This window comes from Phocoena sinus, chromosome 14, assembly GCF_008692025.1.
Source record: "Phocoena sinus isolate mPhoSin1 chromosome 14, mPhoSin1.pri, whole genome shotgun sequence".
NCBI lineage: Eukaryota > Metazoa > Chordata > Mammalia > Artiodactyla > Phocoenidae > Phocoena > Phocoena sinus.
This window is the reverse complement of record NC_045776.1, coordinates 27,362,849-27,389,300: the sequence shown is the minus strand read 5'-3', so window position 1 is coordinate 27,389,300 and position 26,452 is coordinate 27,362,849. Positions and strand designations below refer to the sequence as shown.

General features: G+C 37.2%; 1 protein-coding gene across 4 annotated transcripts in view; it reads left to right on the top strand.

Annotated features, from left to right (window-relative positions):
* Positions 1-26,452, top strand: part of C14H18orf25 (chromosome 14 C18orf25 homolog) — an 82,342-nt gene that overhangs the window by 22,266 nt on the left and 33,624 nt on the right. For all 4 annotated transcript variants that reach the window (XM_032602410.1, XM_032602411.1, XM_032602408.1 and 1 more), the window contains exon 2: positions 10,530-11,314. In XM_032602410.1, the coding sequence (XP_032458301.1) occupies positions 10,600-11,314 (715 nt within the window). In that variant the 5' untranslated portion in view covers positions 10,530-10,599. The remainder of the gene's footprint in view (positions 1-10,529; positions 11,315-26,452) is intronic.

The window sequence follows — 26,452 nt, the reverse complement described above, 5'->3', positions numbered from 1 at the left end:
TTTTTGTGGTGTTGTTCCTCTGTACCACTTTCAGGGCTTTTTTTTTGGGGGGGGAGGTGTTTTTTAACTGTATTTTTGGAGTTATTTTCTTAGTGGTTGCTTTGAGAATTACATCTGTATCTTCATTTACTGTATTCTTCTTCAGATTAATACTTAATTCCAACAATATACAGAAACAGTACCTCTGTATAGGAGAGCTCCATCTCCTCCTTCCTTTTTATGCTATTATTTTTATACATGTAACATCTGTGTATATTATAAATGTAGCAGTACAGTGTTATAATCATTGCTTTGTACAATCTTGTATTTTTTAAAAGAAGGTAAGAGAGAAGTAAAAATTATTTATATCAATAGAATCTTTTATGTTAACTTACATAGTTATCGCTTTTCATTGTCCGAATTTATTTTTGTGGATTTAAGTCACAGTATGGTGTCATTTCTTTTCAGCCTAAAGACTTTCCTTTATTATTTCTTGTAAAGCAGGTCTGCTACCAATGAAGTCTCTTAGTCACTGTTTATCTGTGAATTTTCTTTGTTCCCCTCCCTCCCTCCCCCGCTCCCACCTTCATTCTGAAAGAACAGTTTCTGCTGGATATAGAATTCTTCCCCACTTCCCCCAGCCCTTTGAATATTATTCTACTACCTTCTGGCCTCCAGAGCTTTGGATGAAAAATCAACTGTTAATCTAATTGTGGTTTCCTTGTATGTAATGAGTTATTTTTCTTGTACTCCTTTCAGTATTTTTCTCTTTCACTTGTTTGATTATGATGTGTCTGTGTGGACCTCTGTTTATTTTACTTGAGATTCGTTGAGCTTCTTTGATGTGTGGAATAATGTTTTTCATCAAATTTAGAGGTTTTGAGCTATTATGTTTTAATACATCTTTTCTATCTTTTTCTTAATCTCTTTATGGGATTCCTGTTGCACACATGTTGGTATTCTTGATGTCCCATAAGTTTCTGAGGTCTGTTCATTTTTCTTTAATCTTTTTTATTCTTCAGATTGTGTAATTCCTATTGAGCTCTCATCATATTCACTGAATTTTTAAAAAATTTATTTACTTTATTTTTATTTTTGGTTGTATTAGGTCTTTGTTGCTGTGTGTGGGCTTTGTAGTTGTGGCGAGCAGGCTCTAGAGCGCAGGCTCAGTAGTTGTGGCGCATGGGCTTAGTTGCTCTGTGGCATGTGGGATCTTCCTGGACCAGCGCTCGAACCCGTGTCCCCTGCATTGGAAGGTGGATTCTTAACCACTGCACCACCAGGGAAGCCCCTCACTGATTCTTTATTCTTCCATCTTGAATCTGCTATTGAGCCTTTCTAGTGAATTTTTCCTTTCAAATGGAGAAAATGTCCATTTGGTTCTCTTTCAATGATTTGTCTTATTGAGGTTCTCTGTTTGTGGAATCATTGTCATCATACCTTCCTGTAATATTTTTAATAAATTTATTTATTTTATTTATTTATTTTTGGCTGCATTGGGTCTTCATTGCTGCGCATGGGCTTTCTCTGGTTGCAGCGAACGGGGGCTACTTTTTGTTGTGCGTGGGCTTCTCATTGCGGTGGTTTCTCTTGTTGTGGAGCATGGGCTCTAGGAGCATGGGCTTCAGTAGTTGCGGCACGCGGGCTCAGTTGCTCTGCGGCATGTGGGATCTTCCTGGACCAGGGCTCGAACCCATGTCCCCTGCATTGGCAGGTAGATTCTTAACCAATGTGCCACCAGGGAAGCCCCTTCCCTGTAATTTTTAAATCATATTTTTCTTTAGTTCTTTGAACATATTTGAAATAACTTTTGAAGCCTTTGTCTGCTAAGTCCAACATCTGGGGATACTCATTTTGCTAGTGACTTTTTTGTTTGTTTGTTTTTTAAGGCTGCACCACGCGGCTTGCAGGATCTCAGTGCCCCAACCAGGGATCAAATCCGGCCGGCAGTGAAAGCACTGAGTCCTAACCACTGGACCGCCAGGGAATTCCCTCTGTTGACTTTTTATCTCCAGTGTATGGGGCACATTTCCTGTTTCTTTGAAAGCCTCTTAATTTTTTGTTGAAAACTGGACATTTTAGATAATATTGTAGCAACTTTGGATTCTGATTGTTTTTCCCTTTGAAAATGTTGCTATTTCTTCGTTTAGATAACTGGGGTAAATTTGGGAAATCTGTCTCTCCTGCAGTGTGTTGTTGCTTATGTCTCTGCTTTTTTGTTTTTTCCTGTTTAAAATTTTAAGCCTGGCCTTCTAGTGGTTGCTCTTGTCCTTTCTAGCATAGCTTATTGGCCAGCTAATGCTTGGGCAGAGTTGTGCTCAAACACCTAATTCCAGGAAGGATTTTTATTCTCTGCTGATGGATCTATATGTGGTTGGGGGAGTGCATTTTAAAGTTCAGGCCATTTTCTTTTTTTTTTTTTTTTTTTTTTTTTTTGCGGTACCCAGGCCTCTCACTGTTGTGGCCTCTCCCATTGCGGAGCACAGGCTCCAGACGCACAGGCTCCGCGGCCATGGCTCACGGGCCTAGCTGCTCCGCGGCATGTGGGATCTTCCCAGACCAGGGCATGAACCTGTGTCCCCTGCATCGGCAGGCGGACTCTCAACCACTGCGCCACCAGGGAAGCCCTGTAGTGGTCTTTTATTTGTTTCACTGCTATATATGCTCCTTCATTGTAGGAATTTACCACAATTAATTTTACCGTTCTGTTGTTAATAGATGTTTGGGTTTTGTTTTGTCTATCACAAAACAGTGCTTTCATGATACATATGTTTCTCTAGACAGTGTTTTTCAAGCTTCAGGTTGCCAACTATTAGTTGTGAAATCATTTTACTGAGTCATGAACAGCACCAAATTTTTTAACTATGTAGAATGGAAAAGAAAATATCTGAGTGCTTTACATAAGTTTTTTGTTTCATGAGTATCACAAGAAGCTCCAGACTCCTTAGTCACCCCGTTTCCTGCACTCTAATCTCCAGAAAGCACTGCACATTCCCTGTTCTGTTTCTTCCCCTCCGTCTTCAGCTTCCTTCCACTTTGGTTTTATCATCAGCAAAGTCACCAATATTCTCAATCTCCTCTCTGAATTTTCCCTTTATCTTCTGATACTAATAACAGTTTGGCTTTCCCCTGAGGGCACTGCTTCACCTTGCAAGGGGTGGCTGTGCTTTGTTTTTGTTTTTTAAAAAATATATTTTATTTATTTATTTTGGCTGTGTCAGGTCTTTGTTGTGGCATGCCGGATCATTAGTTGGCGGCATGTGAGCTGGGCACATGGACTTCTTAGTTGCAGCATGCATGTGGGGTCTAGTTCCCTGACCAGGGATTGAACCTGGGGCCCCTGCATTTGGAGAGTGGAGTCTTAACCACTGTGCCACCAGGGAAGTCCTGCCATTGACCCCTTTATATTGTGATGATTTTTGTTCCTTGCTTAGTGTCATTTTGTCCATTATTACTTTTGTCTTAATTCTTGGTCATTTCAATATACGCATCGATGCTTCCTCTGGCACTGCCCACTCAGTTCCCGTAATGGTTTTGTTCTCTTCCCTACCTCAGCCACGTATTTCCATAGTCATACTCTAACCTATGTTTCTTGAACTGTCTGTTGTAAAGGGCCATTATATTTTTATTTACAATCCATCGTTGGTGGATTTTTTGGGTAAAATACAGTCAAAATCAGATACTAGGAAATCTAAATGCTCTTTGGTTGTCATGACAATATCAAATTGCTGTAAATTTCTAATCAGTTACTCTTAATTTCTACACTTCCCTCATTGCAGACAGTCATTCAAGGACAGCACTTTGAGTGCTATTTTAGATCTTGTTAGTTACCAGTAACTGCAACCCTTCTGTAATCTCAGTTTCATTCACAGTGCTCTTAGACTACCACCTTCTATCTTTCCAGTTCAGTGTATACCCTTACTGTGCTGGGATGTCCATTCTGTTGGTCCTAGCACATTTTCACTACCCCATACCTTCTTAATGTGATCATTTAAATCATATTCTTGTACACACTTGCTTTTTCTTGCTTTGTTCTAGTTGCTTGGTGAAACTACAGTTCAGGTTAAATCCAGTGTCTACCTCCTCTGCACTTGGACTTATACAGCTGAACTTGAAAGGAGGAGACACATCCATGTATACCAGTTTCACTTTACATTCATGGCTATAGCCCTTAGAGTGGGCCCTTATTATTGTCTGGAAATCATATACTGTACTTGCCTAGTTTCTTCACTTTCTCACTATTGTTTCACACCTGGTCCTCTGATCAGCCTCACCACCATCTTACTCATCCTCACTCTTAACTGATGACCTTGCTTTCTACTTTCTTGAGAAACTTGTAGCCAGAAGAAAACTTCCACAGATTCCCATCATGTTTATCTTTGGGCCATGCAAGATTAGAATGACACCTTTTGTTTTCATGATAATTTTTGCGTTAAGGTCTCTTTTGCCTGTTAATCATACAGATAAATCAGCTGGGGGGAGTGGTTATATATAATTTTCAGTTATTTTCCTTTAAACCTTTGTATGTCCTTATGTATGGGGGATGGACAGTAAACAATGACACAATTACTTAACTACAGTTATGCAAAGTGTCCTGAAGGAAAATAGGTGTGTAATATGTAGATAACAAGGATCTTATTAGTCTGTAAGGTACCCACGCTACCCCCAAGGAAGCAGTGTTTATTCTGATAACCTGCAAAGAGTAGCCAGCAAGAGGTCTGGCACAAAATGAGTGTGAAAGGCCAGAGATCTGAAAAAATTGTTTTTGTGACAGTTTTTGTAGCTAAAGAGAGCTGGGGTGTGAGTGGCCCAAGATGAAACTAGAGATGTGGACAGAGGTTTTGAGCAGGGAAGAACAATCACATTTTACCTCAAGTTTCTGTTAATGGTTTCTACATAGTTTAGAAATTGAGTATTGCGAATTCTTTTTCACCCTGTTTAAGTCATTGTATTTAGCAGTTTTATTCTTTGTCAGATTTTCTGTAACGTATGTTAAACCCTTTTCCATTTTTCACAAACCCCCAAACCTGCCTTATTTTTCACCTTGTGTTATGCTTTGCTGACCAAGAAGGAGGTCTGATATGATACAAACTCCCTCCAGATTTTCCCAGTAGCCTAATTTACTCTTATACTTACCACTTCCTTATCTCCTCAGAGCAGGCAGTGTACTGCTTCCTTACCATGGTTTAACTTTTCTTCCTGTCCCCAAATTCTTTTGTGTTACTTTCTTAATTATTACAGGACTAATAAAACAGTGCATTTTCATTGTCCAGAATTGACAGCCAGGTTTTGAAAATTATTGCATATGATTCTTTTTTTCTCTTTTTCCCTGTGTTGGGTCTTCGTTGCTGTGGCGGGCTTTCTCTAGTTGCGGCTAGTGGGGGCTACTCTTCATTGCGGAGCATGGGTTCTAGTCATGCAGGCTTCAGTAGTTGAGGCAAGCGGGCCCTGGAGTGTGTGGGCTTCAGCAGTTGTGGTGCGTGGGCTCAGTAGTTGTGGTGCATGGACTTTGGGGGGGCGCAGGCTTCAGTAGTTGTGCCTTGTGGGCTCTAGAGCTCAGACTCAGTAGTTGTGGCTCACGGGCTCTAGAGAGCAGGCTCAGTAGTTGTGGTGCATGGGCTTAGTTGCTCCGCGGCCTGTGGGATCTTCCCGGACCAGGGATCGAACCCGTGTCCCCTGCATTGGCAGGCGGATTCATAACCACTGCGCCACCAGGGAAGTCTGCATATAATTCTTTTAAAGGGAGAGAGAAAAACATCAGATAAAGCTCAAGTTGCCTTTTTTAAAAAAATTTATTTATTTTTGGCTGCATTGGGTCTTAGTTACCGCACGCAGGCTTTTCTCTAATTATGGCGAGCAGGGTACTACTCTTTGTTGTGGCACGCAGGCTTCTCACTGAGGTGGCTTCTCTTGCTGCGGAGCACAGGCTCTAGGTGCATGGGCTTCAGTAGTTGCGGCATGTGGGCTCAGTAGTTGTGGCTCGCGGGCTCCAGAGCGCAGACTCGGTAGCTGTGGCGCACGGGCCCGGTTGCTCCGCGGCATGTGGGATCTTCCCGGACCAGGGCTCGAACCCATGTACCCTGCATTGGCAGGCAGATTCTCAACCACTGCGCCACCAGGGAAGCCCTCAAGTTGCCTTTAACTACTCTCTCCTCTTGGTCAACCCCCACCCCCAACCTTATAGGACATTTAAAAAATACTTACAGAAAGTATGTGAAATCTTAAAAGAAATACTTTCTCATATAAACATGTCATATTTGCCTTGTAAAGGTATTGTTCTGCCTGTTCTATGGAGAATAGGTTGGTGGGTAGGAGCAAGACTGAATATAGAGAGACAGGAGTTGACTCTCAGTCATTCCATTGAAAAATAAGTGATGGAGGTTGTGTTTAGAGTGGTTGACAGTGGAGATAGAGAATAGTGGACAAGCTAGAAATCTAAGGATGTAGGATTGATAGGAATTAGTGATTGGTTGGATGCAATGAGTAAAGGAGAAAGCATTGTCAAGGATAACCCTCAGGTTTTTGGCATGAACAACTGAGATAATAGTGCTATTAACTGAGCTAGGGAAAGCTAGAGAAGGAGCAGAGTGGGGTAGTTCAAAGATTGGTGTAGTGAATTGATTGTCTTTGTGAATCTAAATGACGTCAAGTGGATATTTGAGTGGACTGGTATAGAACTCAGAGAAAGTCTAAGTTGGAGAAACAAAATCACTAGTATAGGGATGGTAGTGGAAACTGTGAGTGGAGAATAGATCACTTTGGTGGGTGGGAAGAAGACTTTGCCCAAGGACTAAACTACTGAGGGGTTTGGTAGAGCGTTAAGCCTACAAAGTAGGCTGAGAAAGAGCAGCCAGAAGAATAGGGTAACCTGGAAGCCGAAGAAAGACCGTTTAAGGAGGAGAAAGTGTGGTTAGGCATAGAATGCTGCTTATACATTCAGTAAGATGAAGGCCAGACTTTTGTCTGTTGGATTTAGAGATATGGGAGTCATCAATGACCCTGGTAAGAACTGTGTTACTGGTTTGATAGAAGCAGATATCAGGTGGGATTTGGTTGGAGAGGGAGTGTGAGAGGTAAGAAAATAGAGGAAGGGAGGTTAGACAACTCTCTTAGTAAGGTTGGCTGTGAAAGAAGAGAATAGTACCCGGAGGAGGAGATGTGAGGTTGAAGTAGTAGATAGAAGGAGGATTTAAAAAATTTTTTAATGAATGAGTGAATGAATGAATGGATGGTCTAGATGAATGTGAGAGGTTGATGAGTGCCAAGGAATAATCAGTAATGTAAGGTTCTAGGGAGATGAGGGGATGAGTTGTACTAACATTACATGTACACATATATACACAGAAGGGGATTGCCTTTAGATTGGAGGGAAGAACAGCATGGGAGGAAATGCTGTTCTAATAGGATAAATGCTATCTTGTATATTTCATACTCGAATGTAAATTCACTGTGAACATTAAATCAGAGGGTTGAGAGACTTTATCTCAAGGATGCAACTCCCATTTGATAGTTTTATCTTTTCTACTGCCAACTACATTTGACTACCTCTACCAGGAACATCCCACTTTTCCCCCGATCAAAAACAATATATGCAGTAAATAATCTGATTGTTTGGGAAGATTAATCTGTACTTCATTTTTATTCCGTTGCAGGGAGTTTTGTCAGAGCTTGTATTTCTATTTCCTGTGATTTTTTTTTTCTTGTGTTTTATGAATTACAACAAAATTCCACTATGGGGGGAAATTCTAATAGAATTCACTGACTAAATTTGACCCCAATAGTAGTTGGTGTCCTGAGCAGAAAAAAGTACAACTCCTTCTTTCTTCAGAAGACTTTTCAGTAGATTTTATGTTAGAAGGGAGTTTTGAATAGGTAATAACTTACACGGGATACAGAATTCAAGAGGTACAAAACTATATACAGTAAAAAGTCTTTGACTCCTGTTCCTTCATTCACTCTCTTTCCTTGCCAAGGCAGCTGGTGTTACCATTTTCTTAAGTATCCTCCTAGAGATTTCTGTGCATCTATAGACAAACTGATATATAATTTTGTTCTTTATTTACACAAATGGTATAATGTATCTTTCTTGTTCATTTAACATTATGTGTTGGAAATTGCTCCATATTAGTATATGGAGAACCTTTTCATTCTTTTTTGCCACATAGTATGGGCATACCATGATGAGCTAACTGATGTCCTATTTATGGTTGATGCCAGTGTTTGTGATTGATATGGGCATATTTAATTGGTTTTGACTGCAATACTGGTTTCTTTTTTAGGCAGCAGAAGTCACTGTAAATCTCAACACTTAAATTTAAGGAAGTTGAAAGATAATTGATTGATGTGTCATATTGAAAGACATTGATAATTGTCATGTTTTCTTAAAGGAAAAACAGACTAGATGCGTTTGTGCTACCCACATTATTTAGTTGAAGAAATGAGTTTTAAGGATCATTTTAACAAATTTTTCATTCGAGTACATTTCTCAGATATTTCAGCTTTAAGAAAAATTTTATTCCAGAATATAACTTCATTCTCTACAAAAGAATCAACTCTTACGTTTATTCAGTTAGAAAATCTGTTTTATTCCTCATACCTGGGGATATTGCATATCTATTAATATTTTATTTCCTGTTTTTTTTTTTTTTGTCAACATGCTTTATTTAAGACACTGGCAGTTTGTTGGTTTAACTTTTACTCCGTCTGTTGGCTTTCAGTGGTGTTGCATTCCTTTTGGAATGGTGTTTGGAATGACGTTTATGCTTATTTTCTTTCAGTTCAAAAATTAGTAATGGTACAAATATGGTTATGAAATAGACTACACATGGGATTAGGTTTTTTTTTCTCCCTTAATTTTATTTATTTGTTTATTTATTTATTGCTGCTTGGGTCTTCGTTGCTGCTCGCCGGCTTTCTCTAGTTGCGGCGATTGGGGGCTACTCTTCGTTGTGGTGCGCAGGCTTCTCACTGCGATGGCTTCTCTTGTTGCGGAGCACGGGCTCTAGGTGCACAGGCTTCAGTAGTTGTGGCTCGCGGGCTCTAGAGCGCAGGCTCAGTAGTTGTGGCACATGGGCTTAGTTGCTCCGCGGCATGTGGGATCTTCCCGGAGCAGGGCTCGAACCCGTGTCCCCTGCATTGGCATGCGGATTCTTAACCACTGATCCACCAGGGAAGCTCCATGAGATTGTTTTTAACTTATAAATGTTTCCAGTGGCCATGAATGTTCTGGTTTTCATGAATGTGTTAAGGAAAATTCATCAGAATGCCTGTTTTATCAGCAGCTGAGAACAGGACCTGAAAAAAACCCCAGATATATAGAACATTTATGTTTATAGTAAGCAAAAGAGTAGGCTTGTCATGTTAGATCAATAAATAACTCCATTTTTCAGATATCTTCTAGTTGCTGTCTACCATATAGTGAACTATCAAGTAACTTGATGGAATGAAGTGACGGAGATGTCTTATTGTGCCTCACTGACATACCATCTAGCTTAATGTTTGTGTCTGTCTGTGACTTATGGCACATGATCATTGCCTTCTTTAACATCAGTTGTTCAGGGTGAGGTATTTACTTGCTTTGCACATTGTTAGCATCCTCTTAAAAAACCACTAGTTAATGAAGTTTGCACTGTATAGGTCACAACTCTTGTGGCTAAAGATTATGTCCTGTTTCTCTGTGATTAAGTGGAGTTGTAGGACACACAGTGGTGGAAAGATATTAGGTTCTAAAGTTAGCATAGGAGATGGAGAATGTGTGTAGGGGGTTTTCTTTTAACCCCCTTAAGTCATTCATAGAATAGAGAGTTTAGGTTTTTTGGGTTCACAAAGTAGTTAATCTGTATTTAGTGGCTATTGTTTATGAAACAAAACATATGTTTAAACATTAGACTCATCATATTCAGCATGAGGAGAGGTTTGTGGGAACTGGGAAGAACTGAGGAAACAGCAGATTCAGGTTTTTCATCTTAATGCCCCTCTAGAGCAACTCTTGTTGAGAGGAATGACAACTTTGATGCATGTAATTACTTTTGTTGCCCACTTGCCAAATGCACTTAATTGATGTTTTTTTTTCCCTTTAACATAAGTGTACATTTGATGTCACTCCACTGTAACTCACTCCCTTGCTTCCTTTCTTTGAGGATTTGAATGTAAAAGTAATCATTCCAGTTCACTTGTTGTAGACCAGTTTTTTTGGAGCATTCCTTTTCATTTAAAGTTTACATACTTGCTAACTATATCAAAGCTTTGAGGATCCTTTTCTTGAACAGTTTAAATAAAGTTTTAAAGTTGAAAATCCTTGTTTGGTTGCTTGCTGGTCTTGCAAGTTCAGTAATAGAAGATTAATATTGTGCCATTTTTAGTAGCTGTGTATGCCAGTATTTTGGTCGTATTAAGTCCTTTGAATCTGTTGTTCAAGCAAATAATAGATACATGTATTTTAAAGGCCTATATGATGGTAACTTTTGCTGCCCACTTAGAAAGGTAGGAATGTTGTGTTGATTAAATTATCTGCCATTTCCGTTTATTGATTTTTGTGTGTTTTTGTACAGGTTGCTTTCCCGTTGCATCTTTGACATAGTTTCCTAGACTCTGCTCCATGATTTAACTTGAAAGTCTGAAATGAAGATGGAGGAGGCAGTGGGAAAAGTTGAAGAACTCATTGAGTCTGAAGTCCCACCAAAAACATCTGAACAAGAGACAGCTAAGGAGGAAGATGGATCTGTGGAACTGGAATCTCAAGTTCCGAAAGATGGTGTGGTGGATTCTACAGTTCTTTCTTCAATGCCCTGCTTGTTGATGGAACTGAGAAGGGACTCTTCTGAGTCTCAGTTGGCATCCACGGAGAGTGACAAGCCGACAACTGGTCGAGTTTATGAGAGTGACTCCTCTAACCACTGCATGCTTTCCCCTTCCTCTAGTGGTCACCTGGCCGATTCAGATACACTGTCTTCTGCAGAGGAGAATGAACCCTCCCAGGCAGAAACAGCGGTAGAAGGAGACCCTTCCGGAGTGTCTGGTGCCACAGTTGGGCGCAAGTCTCGCCGGTCCCGATCTGAAAGTGAAACATCCACCATGGCTGCCAAGAAAAACCGGCAATCCAGTGATAAACAGAATGGCCGAGTCGCCAAGGTTAAAGGTCATCGGAGCCAAAAGCACAAGGAGAGAATCAGGCTACTGAGGCAGAAACGGGAGGCTGCTGCACGAAAGAAATATAACTTGTTGCAGGACAGTAGTACCAGTGATAGTGACCTGACTTGTGACTCAAGCACGAGCTCATCAGATGATGATGAAGAAGTTTCAGGGAGCAGCAAGACAATCACTGCAGAGATACCAGGTAGAGGATGTTTTTTAAACTGACTGTAGAGCACCTGATGGCATTTCTCAGCTCTCAGGCTCAGTTAGATGAGTGACACTTGAAAAAATCCAGGAGACCTGCAGCTCTGTGTAAATTTGAAGACTGCAGTGTATTAACAAGACATGGCCAATTTAAAAACCTGTTCTGAGGTTTCCAGTGCACTTTAGCACAACAGCCAAAAAAAATACTTAATGATAGGGACAGGATTATTTTTAAGTAATGGAATTTCTCACAAGTCTCTTTCTCTGTAACACATTACCTGAATTCCCATCATTGCCTTTCTAGCACTACTTAGATTTAATACTCACTGTTCAGCATTATTACTAAGTACGTTTTCCTCAGGAATAGGCACCTTGCTTTATTATATAGCCACTGCACTCGAGCTTATGGTGTCTGAAATAACATGTTCTACCTTTCGTTAAAGGTTTCTAATAACTATTCCTCCTAAAACAGTAGTTTTATGTGTCCCCCGCCATTCAGTGCATGTTTAGCTAGTTGTCACTTGCATTGAAAGGAATGTTTTTTGCAAAATTTCCCCCTTAACGCCCCCAAGTTTAAAAAGTACAGAAAAATCTGCTGTTCCAGCTCTTATTGGTATAAGAGTCTGTAATTTATTACATGTTTGACACATCTGCTTTCTCCATATTACTACGTCTGGTACTGTGTATGTACTACAAAGGCAGTCTTGAGATTTCATAGTGGAAGAAAGGTGAGGTCTGAATGGTTCTTGGGTGAATTCTCATTATTGAAGAGACTCGATTAGGAACATTCTGTAAAGTACATGGCATTTAATAGATCATGACAGCATTATTTGTTGCTACGTTAAAGGGGGAAGTTTTGGTTTTCAAAGTTTTATGGGTGACTGTTTTTTCCTCCTAGTTTTCTGAAATGTTTCTGTTTCTATATGTCAGCATATTGCTGCTATACAAAGAATATTTCAAGATAAATCATATTGGGTTAATTAAACCTATAGCTAACCAAACTTACAGAAACTCAGTAATAATGATTTTTTAGGTGTTCAACTTAAAATAAAAGCATCATCCATATAGTGTATTAAATATGAGTTTTTAACCATCGTTGGAAATGCTTACTGTTTTAATATCTATTGAATTCCTTTGGTAGTTCTTTATGTTAAAATTACTGGGGGAGGGGATTTAATTGAAGCTCATCAGATGACTGCATGAGAGAAGCAAACTTTGGGGTTGTTCTAGGCAGGTTCTAGGTGTATTTCAGATTTACATTTAATATTTTAAAGAAAGCTATATTAACACCTATACAATTGTTTATGCATTCTTACGTCCTGTTCTAAGCTATTAATCAGGATCATGATGGATCTCTTGATATAGTGCTTACTTAATTCCACTCACTAAATAGATTTTTATGTAACTGCTCAATACTTTGTCTTTTTATGGAAAGGGAGAAGGTGGGTGAACAAAGTGCTCTTTGAAGATAGACCCCATTGTAGAGGTGGCATGAAAAATATCTTCGTGGGCATTCTCCCTATTTGGCTTAAATAGGTTAGGTGTGCTTTGTTCATATTTTCCAAACCTCTTTGCTAATTGACTACCTTGACCAGTGTCTAAAACTCCTAAAACATCAGTCTTCTGTTTCTTGTCTATTCTGAATTGTATACTAACCAAAACACCAAATTATCTGAATCTGTAATTTAGTTTCTATTGGGCACACCACTTAATAAGTTGGTGGATTTTGAAAATATGAAGAGTTTTCTAAGGTAATCATGGAGAATCAAATGGGAGGTAAGCTGTAGGGCCACTGTATATGACTGCCTAGGCTGTGCACCACAGAGTTACAGAAGGTGCTGTACACATAAGCAGCTGTGAGTGGTCTTTCCTGGAATTATGCAAAGCAAAGGTAGAACATCCTAAGTTTAAATATTAGGAAGTTCATTTCAATTATCCACATTGTTACACCCGAAAAATTTTGACATTTTTCATTGCTGATGTCATAATTATGTATACCTCAGTTTCTTGAATCAGATTATAACTTTGGGGCAGGGGGGATACACTCTACCTTATAGCAGGGCAGTTGTTGAAAAGTTGTATAGATTGTAAAGATAGGATAAATTGTGAACTGACTTATAAGATGAGTGCAACACCATGGACATTCAGGTGAACTTAAACTGGATGTACCTAACAGCAAATCTCTTGGAATTTGAAATTTGAATCCAGCTGTTTATACAGAATGGAAACCAAGAGGAAAAGTAAAAACTGAGATTCTTGCTATATGCTTTCATCAAGGTACAACTAATTTAGTAATTCAGAATTGCTGTATTTATAAACTATTTTTGGCAGCAGCTTAAACATTGAAGGAATTATGCTAAATATTCACTTATGCCAAACAGTTGAACAATTAATGCATTTTCTTTTAAAGAGTGGAAATAATTAATGCTGCAGACTTATATAGTGCATGGTGATGATTAATAATTGAGTTTGATATTTGGACAGTAGATGTTTATGAAGTGGTTTTGTTGTTGTTGCTTTAGTTAACAGTTAACTGACAGGCAGCTTAGTATCCACACTAGATCATTCTTTCCTTGAAGTTTTTGAAACTATATTGCTCTTTTATGAATCTGGAGGTATCATATCAAGATAATTCTGGCACTTCTTTCATTTGGGGGACTTAGAGATGAGCAAAAATAGAGTATTTTGTAGTGCATATTAATGTGAAAATACTATGTGGTAGTCTTGAGTATTCAAGGCTTTTGTTGAGTGTCTCATTTATAGGTGATATTTTTGTATTATTAATCTTTGTACTTTATTATTAGAGCATTATTTCTTCGGGGGTTGGGGGGGTCAGTTTTTCTGTAAAATCACTTTGAGACTAGAGCTGTAAAGTCTGCTCTTTGCAGGGATTTTTTTTTTTTTTGGGCCATGACACACGGCTTGTGGGATCTTGGTTCCCCGACCAGGGATTGAACCTGAGCCCTCAGCATTGAAAACTCAGAGCCTTAACAATTGGACTGCCAGGGAATTCCCTGCAGGGAATTTTGATTTTAGTGAATGTGAATAAGTCTGTGACATCAGACTTCAATTCAAAAATTCTCTGAACAGACCAGCTTACATGCATCATTGTAGGTGGGCAGCAGGGAAGAGTCTTTCCAGTGACCGTTGTTTTTCATAATATTTAGTATAGAATAAACCTCAGGGTAGCTTCATCTTGTCTTGGCTATAATGACCTGCTTTTGTGTGGTTTAATAGTCCACCATGCAAGTGCCCACTCAGACTGAGGTTCCAAAAATAGTATCCACCTTGGTAGGTAAGGGTCAGTTGTCTTGGCTGTTTTGCATTTTAGAAAATCTAATCGGTCTTTGTTGGAGAATGTCAGGGAGGCTGTTGAGGACACCTGTTTAAGATCATCTGAATCCTCAATCCATGTGGCCAGGCGCAGCTCAGTCCTACTGAAGCTAGGATCTCAGCACTCACTACTCACCACACACAATTATACAGTGAAATTCCTCATGATAAGCTATCATTTTACCTTACAGTTTTTCTGAGGTAGAGACTTATTATGCTTGATCAATTAACTCTTACTTGAAAAAAATTTCTTTAGTAAATCCTTTGTAGGAAATTTTGAAAATAGGAAAATGTGATGTATAAGATTAAAATCCTGCTTTTGTTAACATTTAAGTATATTGCCTTCCATAATATGTAACAAAATTTATCATACTATGTATACTTCTTTCTTTCCCTCTAACATTGCATTTTGAGCCTTTAACCAAAACACAATAGTCTCCCTAAAACCATGTATGGATTTTGAATAATTTAGCTAACTATAAAATAACTTCCCTACTCCTGGCCCTTTGGGCTGTTTTTAGTTTTTCCTATTATGAGGAAGGGTATGAACACTTGAAGGCTCTTGACACATACTGCCAAACTACTTTTTAATACTTTATTAAGTTTATTCCATCCAGGAGCTTGAGTATTTGTTGCATTATATTCTTTCTATTGAGTGTTTATAAAAATGTTGCTGGTTTGATGGATGAACTGTATCTTTAATTTGCATTTCTTTGATTACTAATGAAGTTGAAAAATCATATTGGCCATTTGTATTCTTTTGGTAAACAGTCTATTCATGTTCTTTGCACATTTTCCTCTTGCTACACTTGTTTTTTTTTTTAATTGATTTGTGAGGATTCTTAACCTACTGGGGATTGAATTACTTGAAAAATATTATTATTAATTTAAGCGGTAGCAACTCATGGTAGAAGATAAGACCCCCAAACCCATGTTAGGAATTCCATGACCTTTTTCCTATATTGAATATGAAGTGACTAAAAGCCCCATGTCCCCAATTTAAGCCTCTGTAATCTGATTGTATTTTGGTAGCTATTTAGGAGACTCACTAAATACATTGATAACAAGACACTGAGACTGAGTAATCAGTTGAAGACTGCCTGAAAAGTGATTAGTAAATGCAAACAAAGCAGGTAATATCTGTGCAGTTTTCAGTCTGGCTATATGTTAGAATCACTTGTTGGGGGTTGGGAGCATTTAAAACTTATGATGTCCAGACCCCACCGCAGACCAATTAAATCAGAATCTCTGGATCTGACCCAGGCATCAGCATTTTTCTCCCAGCTTTTTTGAGATACAGTTGACATATAACATTGTGTAAGTTTAAGTAAGGTATACAACGTGTTGATTTGATAAATGTATATACTGCGAAATGATTAGCACAGTAGGGTTAGTTAACACGCCTCTCACTTCACGTAGTTATAATTTTGTGTTGGGAAGTTTTAAGATCTGCTCTCTTAGCAACTCTCAAATATACAATACAGTATTGTTAACTATAGCCACCATGCTGTATTACATCCCCAGAACTTACTCATCTTATAACTGGAAGTTTGTCCTATTTGATCACCTTCACTCATCCTTGCTGCACCCCGTACTCTCCACCAAACTACTCTGTTTTTTTGAATTTGTTTTTTTTTAAGATTCCACATGCAAGTGAGATCATACAGTGTTTGTCTTTCCGGACTTATTTCACTTAGCATAAAGGCAGCAGCATTTTTAAGCTCCCAGGTGATGACAGTGGGCAGCCAGGCTGAGAACTACTCAGTTAAGCAAAGTGATATGTTAAGTCTCCCATAGCTAAAAATCATTGTAAAACTGGTAGTCTGCTTCTGTTAAGTTCTGAACAGTGTCATCTAGTTTTTAAATATGTTATTAGTGATTAATAAACATAAGCACCTTTAAATTTTACTCCATTTAAGTGATTATTTTAAAAGCATGCATTGTTTAAATGTGGTTTTCTCTATGCTACAGTGTCTAGATAATGTTACCTTAAATTTAGAAGCTTTGAAATCTTACTGGTGGGTATCCTTTGGCAATCTCTAATGTTAAAGCACCAAGGTATTATTTTCAGCCTGCTTTTCCTAGCTTATTTCCTAAAGTGAGTGCCTTTAAAAACTTTGTGTATGCAAAAGCATAAGCTTTGCTTTTGATGTCTTTCTCAAAGTAGGATATATTTTAGTGTTAATAAAAGGACATATGTGGTGTTAAGGTGAGAATATGGTCCTGGTTGTTGTTTGTTTTTTTAATGTATTTTTTAGAGCAGTTGTAGGTTCACAGCAAAATTAAGCAGAAGATACAGAGATTTCCCACTTATTCCTGTCCTCACATGCGTACAGCCTCTTGCACTATCAACACCCCCACAGAATGGTACATTTCTTATAATTGATGAACGTAGATTGACATATTATCACTCAGAGTCCACAGTTTACATTAGAGTTCACACTTGGTGTTGTGCATTCTGTGGGTTTTGTTTGACACGTATCATTGGGTCCTCTTTTTAAGACTTCAAAATGTCTTGTTTTCAGTATTTATTGCTGGTAGTCATCTTTATGAGGCTGCAACTTATCTCACTGTCCTTAGCATAAGTATTCTCACACCAGTTTTTTGAATTCAGCTTTTAAATACTCATTTTCCAGTGTTTGTTGAAAAATAAGCAGTGCCAGAATCTGAAACATCAAAGTAGCCATATCATTTCCTGTCCTGTACACTTCAGTTTACCCAGCACTTATAATGGGGATAAACTGTTTAAAGAAAGTTTAGTATTCTTTAAATTCCATTTAGACTTTCCATAAGCTAAATATGTTACACTTCAGGGAAAGGTATGCCCTTCTTGAGGAAGTTTACTTATAAATAAGGTGTTTTTAAAAAAAATAAATTAATTTTATTTATTTTTGGCTGCGTTGGGTCTTCGTTGCCGCGGGCAGGCTCTCTAGCTGCGGCTAGCGGGGAGGCTACTCTTTGTTGCGGTGCGTGAGTTTCTCACTGCGGTGGCTTCTCTTGTTGCGGAGCACGGGCTCTAGGCACGTGGGCTTCAGTAGTTGTGGCTCATGGGCTCTAGAGTGCGGGCTCAGTAGTTGTGGCGCATGGGCTTAGTTGCTCCGTGGCATGTGGGATCTTCCCGGACCAGGGCTTGAACCATGTCCCCTGCATTGGCAGGTGGATTCGTAACCACTGTGCCACCAAGGAAGCCCTTTTTTTTTTTTTTAATGTGAAGAAAGGGGATGGAATGCAGTAATCAGGGGAGGAGGAATGAAATGAAGTTAGAGGGAAAGTTGATAACAATAAACTTTATGAGGTTTTTGTTTGCTAGGTAGAATTGGGCTAAAAATTTGTCCCATAGGCTTTTAGGCATTGAAAAGAGGTGGCATGACATAAGCAGTTCTCATTTTCTAGGAGAAACACTTCTTTTCTTGATACTGGAAACTGAGACCTGGGAAATTTTTCTTTTGTCTATTCATAAAAAATCACTATGAGATAAAGTAACCATATTTTCAGAAATACCCTGAGATAAATGCAACAGAGCATTTCATAGGGTAGTTCTTTATAAGACTTCTTGGTATAGGTAGATGGTATAAGGCCAAGATTGATTGATTCCATCAGTCATTCATTCAGCAAATATGTGGGCACCTACTATGCGGCATTGGGAATGCAGTAGTGAATGAAAGTCCTGCCCTCATGAAACTTAAATCTTTTCTGAGGAGAAGATAATAAATGAATTCATCATATGCTATCAGGTAGGGATATACACTATGATAATAAAGCAGGATATAAGAGATGAGATAAAGATGGACTAAGGATGGGGTAGAAAAGCTTTTTTTTTTTTTTTTTTTTCCTGTACATAGGCCTCTCACTGCTGTGGCCTCTCCCATTGCGGAGCACAGGCTCCGGACGCGCAGGCTCAGCGGCCGTGGCTCACAGGCCCAGCTGCTCTGCGGCATGTGGGATCAGCCTGGACCGGGGCACAAACCCGTGTCCCCTGCATTGGCAGGCGGACTCTCAACCACTGCGCCACCAGAGAACCCAGAAAAGCTATTTTAGATATTGTAGTCAAGAGTGGTCTGAGGAGGTAACATTTTAATAGCTCCCTGAAGAAATGAAGAGTTCAGTATAATTAGTTTTATTAGAAACCCAAAGTATATGGGACCCAAACCAAAGCTGATCTGGCCTAGTTCGAGGATAAAACACTGTATGTAGAGGAGCATATCCTAAAACTAGAATCCTGTGAAACCACTGTTCTACTTGCTATTAATAGCTGTACACTGTTCACACGTTTGGGAAGTGCTGGATCATGTGGAAGCAGATTTCTTTACTGCAGGACAACTCGGAGACGTTAATGTGCTCTCCAATGTGGGGAGGATATGATTTGTAGCATATCCCAAACTTAACCACAAAACTTTTTGTTTTTTGAGGCATACCTTTTAGCACCTTGCACAGACCAGGGTTTATAAAAAACTGACCCAGAGGTATACATGGATTATGCATATCCTCTGTGGGGTTTTTTGTTTTTTTTTTAAATTTGGCTAAGTCAGGTCTTAGTTGCGGCACATGGGATCTTTATTGTGGCATGTGGGAGTTTTCCTTTTGGCACTCAGGCTCTAGAGTGCGCAACCTCAGTAGTTGCAGCATGTGGGCTCTCTACTTGTGGCATGTGGGCTCTAGAGCGCGTAGGCTTAGTTGCCCTGCGGCATGTGGGATCTTAGTTCCCCAACCAGGGATCGAACCCATGTCCCTGCATTGGAAGGCAGATTCTTAACCACTGGACCACCAGGGAAGTCCCCTCTATGTGGTTTTTCCATAAGGAAAAAAAAAATTTTAACTTAAAACAAGAGCATTTGATAAAAATCAATTAGCTGACAGTTATTGTATACTGATTTATTATGGGTCAGCTGTCAAAACAACTTTTAGAATTTTAAAGTCATAGTGTGAAAATATTCAGGGATGCAGTGGTTTTCAATCAAGGCTGTACATTAGAATCACCTGGGGAGCTTAAAACAAAAAGGACCTGTAATGTCTGGGAGCCACCTAGGTTTTGGTATTTGTTAAACCATTCCAGGTCTTTATGTTCAGCAAAGGTTGAAAAACACTGTTACAGATTAATAGTTGTATAGTAACAGAATACACAATCCTCCACAGATTCAGTGAAGCTATGAAAAATGGTAGTATCATGTTGTGTTTCTCAGAATTACCAACTTTTGTTTGGTTAATTAATTAAAGTGCCCCTTATGAGTGCTATACCTATATGGCTGTTCTTAGTAATGCTTATGCCATTTTCCTGAATAAGCTTGTCTTAATAAAAATACAGTTTTCTCATTTAACCATGTTTTATCAAATGGCCTCAATGTCTTTAAAGCTGACTTCAGTTGTGCTGGGGGATCTGAAGGAGCGCCCAGGGAAATTCCAGGATTACTTGACAGGGGTGCTGTGTGTGATAGGTGCTACATAGGCAGTGTCCTAGAAGAGGCCATGAGCTGTTTTTCCAAGATGCAGATGCAGAAAGAGGAGAAGTTCCTGGTGTGGATGGAAAAGCTAACTCTACTTGACACTGGTGAAGAGAACAAGCAGCTACTGGAACCCAGGGAACTTAAAATGCAACTAGTTGGCCAAAGAATTTCCCCTGTCGCCCAATCAGGTGCTTACATGCAGATGCCTGATTCCCAAGAACTGCCACAGCAGCCCTTTGTGACTTGTCACAATGTTGACAGTACATTAGCGTTCTCAAAGACATTACAGTTTTCCAATTAACTTTGCTGAAAATGGGAATATTACAGAACAACCTTTATCTGCTTTTTGAATTGTGTAAGAAAGAATATGCTTTTGCCCATTGTAAGTTTCTTTTGATGATGTTTAAAAAATGATAATAGTAAACAGTTTCTTTTTAAAAAATTAGATATTCAGAACAGAGTTTGATAAATTCTAGCTTGAGTTTTGTTACATGTGGTTGGAACCTAGAACCATTTATACGATGGTAGGGGTGATCCTCATATTTATGCTTTTTTCATGCAAAATATAAATAAATATAAAATAGGGAATCTTAGTGAATCCAAGGTGGGTAAGTAGTTAATTCCCTGAGAGTCTCTTAGCATTATTCTCTACAAATACTGTTGACTCCCTTCGATTCCAATAGGAGGAATGATGTAATTAATCCCGCTCTGGAGGTCATGAGTGAATATATTGCATGAACACTTTTCTGTCATTCTTTCGTATGTCATTTAATGAACTAATTTGTTGCTAGTCTTTAATGAATTATATTAAATAGCCTTTGTATGCAGGAAGAATGAATTATTTTTGAGCAAATTAATGCTCTGTACCTACTATGCAAGATACTGTAGGGAAAGCGGATTAGAAAGGAGTTTGATTTCATGCATGAGAAAAATAGTTTTCATTGTTACATAGATAAATTTTTATTTGAGCTTTAACTTAAAGCTCAGTGCCTGAGCCAATAACCTGGCAGACATCATCCAGAGGAATTGTTTGGTACTCTGATGTAAAGGGTACCTCTAGAGGATACAGATGAAATGGTCACTCTATTAAGGGTGTGTTTTGAATCGGTGTTTACATTACTAGTGACTAAGTGTATTGGCTAATGTACTACCAATTTAATTTTGTTTTCAATCCCTGGACTGAAAATAAATGGCATGTTAAAGAGCCCATGGAGTGTGTCAAAGGGGAGAAAATAGCACAGCATTGAAAGGTTTTGCAACATGATAGATTTTTAATGTGTGGCCTAGGGCTGGGAGATACTGGTATTTTCTTTTCTGGGTTGGTAGGAATATTGTGAGAAAAAGCTAAATTAGGAAGAAATTTTCAGTAGGAATATATAACTTTGCTAACATTACCTGTTTTTTTTAAAATTGTACTTTCTACTGGGTTTACTTACAATAAAAATTTAGGAGTCTTTCCCTTCAAATTTATAACCTAATAACTTCTCAATATGAATAAGGTTAATTATTTTAATATTTAATGTAGTTGCAACTTTGGAAAGATCTAATTCTGTGTTTTGCAAGAGGAAAGATAGGTGGCATATTTGGAGTTTCATGTATAGCTAACACAAGAACAACAGGAGTTTGAACTGCATAGGTCCACTTATATGCAGATTTTTTTCACTAAATATGTGCTGTAGTTCTATACGATCTGAGCTTGATTGAATTCGTGGATGCAGAACCAGAGACTGTAACATTTTATGTGGATTTTCTTCAACTGTGCAGTGGGTGGGAGCCCCAACCCTTGTGTTGTTCAAGGGTCGACTGTATAAACAATAAAGACCTCTGTTTTATTTTAGTAATTTACCGGTAACCACTCAGAAAAATTGTCACCACTTTTTCTATTTAGTTCTATATTCAGACATTTATACCTTGTAAATTAACTGTAATAGACTGAGTCAATTTTATTTTGCTCTTCCAGTTTTGAAGTGAAAAATGACTATTGTGGTTTTTTCTTTTTAAAACTTGATATATGAGAATTGGGAGTTTCTCTGAAATGATAGTGCAACACTTGTAAACTACTTCAGCCAATTTTTTAAAATTAAGTTTTATGTCAACAGGAAGAGCAGATTGGTTTTGGGTGACTGACAGGTTTTTAACTAATCTGTAATCTTTACTTGTAGTTGCGATGTTTTCAGGGAAGTTTGTTCTGTCTTCAAATTCTCCCTGGCATCACAGATTTTACTAGGCATGGATTCTTAGATATAAGAAAATGTTAATTTAATTTCAGCATGTTAACATGACTGCTTTTCTATGCATGTATAAACTGCTTCAGGCACTTAACAGATTTCTTTTTGTTTCATGATTTAATATTTCATATATTAAGCATATAGTGGAATGCCTTTTAATTTTAAAATAATTAATGAATCCTTTAAGAATAACATATAGACATATTCCTAGTATTGACTGGGATATATTCTAATTCTTGTTGTTACTAGATAACAGAGTAGGAGATCTACAGATTTCTTTTTGCCTTTTAGAGAAAAATGTCAATTTAATGGAATTATCAGGCATAGGTTTTAATAATTGATACTCAAGGTAAAAATATTTTGAATATTTGAGGTGTTAATAATTTTGGGAAGCCTTTTCTACATAATTTTGGATAAAGATGTGGACAGAGAGGTTTTGATAGAAAGAAAAGGAGCACCAGAATATATTGATTTAATTCATAGAATATATGCCAAAATATTAAAATTTATTCTGAAGTAAAAATTGACATTTTGTGGTTTTGAGAGTTTAACCTTAAGAATAATTTTATAGCAGAAACATATATACAGATTTCCCCCTGATTTTCAGTTTCTCACAGTGCCTTGAAAATGTGTTGCTGTCTTAAAGAGTATTGTTTTGAAAAACAGTAGTTTTTTTTTAATATGAGTTGTGCTTTAAAGTGATTATACCTTCTCCAGATTGCACAATTTAAAAACTCTTCTTTCAGAAAAATTTGTTTTTGTATTATGGACAAAGAAGTATTAAGTATTTGAAGTAGTTTTAAAAAAACTCGACTGCTGTTGTGGATTGTTGAATTCTCTTTCACTGAGGCAAAGTCTGTATTCCTAAGATTATAGTACTTATATGTACTAATACAAAGAAGTGGGAATTATTTTTGGATTATGTGGTGGCATTTTTATGTAGGTATTGTTTTAGAAGTGCCTAGTGGTCTTCCCTTAACTTCCCTTTAATTCCCTTAATTTTCCTAGAATTTTAAGAAGGTTAAGAAATATATCCTGTTTGGACTTTTTGTAGTGTATAAAGGGCTAATGCTGGACAGAAACTTCTTTCAAGTTATAGCATTAATCTAGACATGGTCCAAATGCTTTTTATTTAAGAATATAATCCCGTATCTGGATTATGTCATCTCTAATGGGTACATATGGAATTTAGTTGCTGGTATTTAAAAGGGGGGGCAGTGAAGATAAATGTTTTCTAATAATCTGTCTATAGACTGTTTTCTGCCTAGTTTATACTAGTTCAGTGTTCTAGGACATTAGATTTCTAATCATTTTAAGAGAATTTAATCAGCAGGTTAGAATTATCAGGTTTTCGAGCCACTCATTAGATGATAACTTTTAATTATATTGATGTGTACTTTGTGTGCTTATTAAAACTTGAGTGTAATAAGAGCTCAAATAAAATTTTAACTTAGAACACAGTTCAGTAAAATTAAAATCTTAAAACTTAATATTTTGCATGAAGTGTTTTTTTTTTTAATTTAGAATAAAGTTTCTGTCATTTTGGGGCTCCAAGAGAAAGCCTGTTTTTTGTTAGCAAGTCAAAGGAATAAGCCTAGTCTCAAGGGGGTATGTTGGTGCACGTGCTCGTGTATGTGTACCCACATTCAGAATTTTGAAATAATTAATTCTGTATTTTTATTAATGTTATAGTTGGCAGGTTGCTGGAGACATAACTATGCAATAGTCTACAGGGATTTTAATGGATTCAGGTCATTAATATATCCATTTATTGCTTCCTAAATGTGTGTTGAAAAAAAGTTGCCCACATACTAGTTAGGGTGATTAGTTAAAGGGAAAAATTTATTTCTTAGGTTATCAAGTAAAGATTTGGACCACTTGTTTGTTTCATTAGCCGACTGAGTAAAAGAATATACATGAACTAGTTTATTTTGCATCATTGCTTTTGTCATTCCTTAGTGTTAGGTATATTTAACAGCAGAGACTCTAGTCTCTGGGTCAAGGTATAGCTCAATTTAATTAGATTTATTACTTAAAATTTGTATGCAAGTCAGAATATTAGAAATGAAGTCATTTTAAATGTATTAAATCGGCTGTTAATGAAAGAAATGCTATAGTGATTTCTTTTGTTGAGCGAAACAAAGCACCCAGATTGATATTACTGATAATTTTCATTTTTAATATACAGCTAAATTTGCCTGATGGTACAGTTATATGAAAATTATAGGAAAGATGGTGAATAGACTTCATGCTATGTATCATCATTTGTTTAGAGTAACATATTATAGGCAAGTTATTTTACAGAAGGTGACTTTTAAAAATAATTACCTGTTATATTTTGTTTAACTTGTATTGATTTCCTCTCTTCTGTTGGTATTATTTAAATGGTACAGTGAGGGCACAATGAAAAAGATTTTGTGGCGTTCCACATGTCAGAAAATACAGTATCAAAACAATTTCAGCAAATTTATTAAACTGAAAATTTATTAATTTATTATTAAATTTGTTCTAATAAAAATTGTTCTCAAAGAATAATTCTCAAAATCTTCTCTAAAAATGGTGTATGTGCCCTTAATCATTGTACAGATAAGAAACTTGTCTTTTTAATTTGTCTAGAACAGTTGTATGAGTACATTAATTGTAATCAACGTGAATGACTTCCGAGTTCTATACTTTTCATTTTTTTCTTGATTTCTGTTTTTAATTTCTCTGAAGTTTAGGAAAGTTAGTGGGGATTGAAACCAAACTGTTAGTTTACTAGTAATGAGTAGATCTTTTCATAGTATCTTAAATTACTACATCTTAAAGTAGAAGACATCCTAAGAAATGAAGGAATAATAATCCACGAGGAAATGTATTCTTTGGTAATGAAGGTATTCATATTATAACTTTAAGATTTGGGAAGAATGTTATCAAATTACTGTGATTTTAATTTTTATTGCATTTTCTTTATATCTTTTACCTAACTCTGCATTTGAAGTGTATCAACTAACCTAGATAAATAAAAATTTTAAAAAAGAAATGTTTCTTGTTACTCTATTTAGGATCATATTGCATTAGTTATAGTGATTCCCTGCCAGTTAATTCACATTAGGTGTTCCTGAGTCAGGAAATCTGCTTTTCCATAATGGAATGAATGGCATTAGTTTGTAGGTATCACTAATAATAGATTTTACATGATGTTTTTCGGATAATTTTCAGGTTTTTTTGTAGTTGGTATATCAAAAAAGAAAATAACAAAATACCAGTGTTAACATAAAAGGTGGAGATTCTTCTCTTTTGTATGTCCTTCTAAGTTCTCCTATTAAAAATTTAGGAATATTTAGAAAATATCAAAATTTAGACTACATTGAGGAATAATCAAAAAGCCAGAATGGATGTGTCTTTTGCAGGGTACATAGACATGAGGATGTAGCTAAAGTCATATCTAATTTTCATCTTCTTCCTTCGTGTATGTAGTGCAGATATTTTAGTTTTGTTCTTTATAGATCTGAATCCTCAAAGCAGTAGGTTGTGGATTTGTCCCTGAGATACAAAGATAAATTGAAAGATGGTGGTGACCTCTTCAAGTGCCCTGTTTTCTGTATTTAATCTTGAATATTTCCTTTTACTTCCTCTTTGATACTTTCAAAGTTAACTCTTCATCAGTATCGTAGGTAACTTTTCTGGGTGGGCAAAATGACCTGTTTTTTGTCAGTATGATGTAAGAACAGATGTAATCCTTAAAACTTTATTCCTCCCTTGGAAACTATAACATCTAAATTTTTAATAATTGAGATGAGTATAATGCGAAAAGTACAAAATAGTTATTGACTCAATTTTATTTTAAAAATGTTTTTTTAACTCTTAAACATAAAATTTCAGTGCATATTGCTGCATTTCATTTTCATTTAGCACTGTCTTATTTTTCTTTTTTCTAAAAGAGCTTTATGCTACTATTATAAAGAAAAGATACACAGTTTTTGGTATTTAAAGTTGTTTTTCTAGAGATGGCCCTTTTCTATATAGATTTTTTGTCTTTTCTGGTTGATGTAGTTCATCTTTTCCAAGAGATGCTTTGAAAATGACTGTTTTCTTTTTATTCAAATTGTTCTCTCTCCATGTGTGTATATATATTGATTGATAGTAATAAAA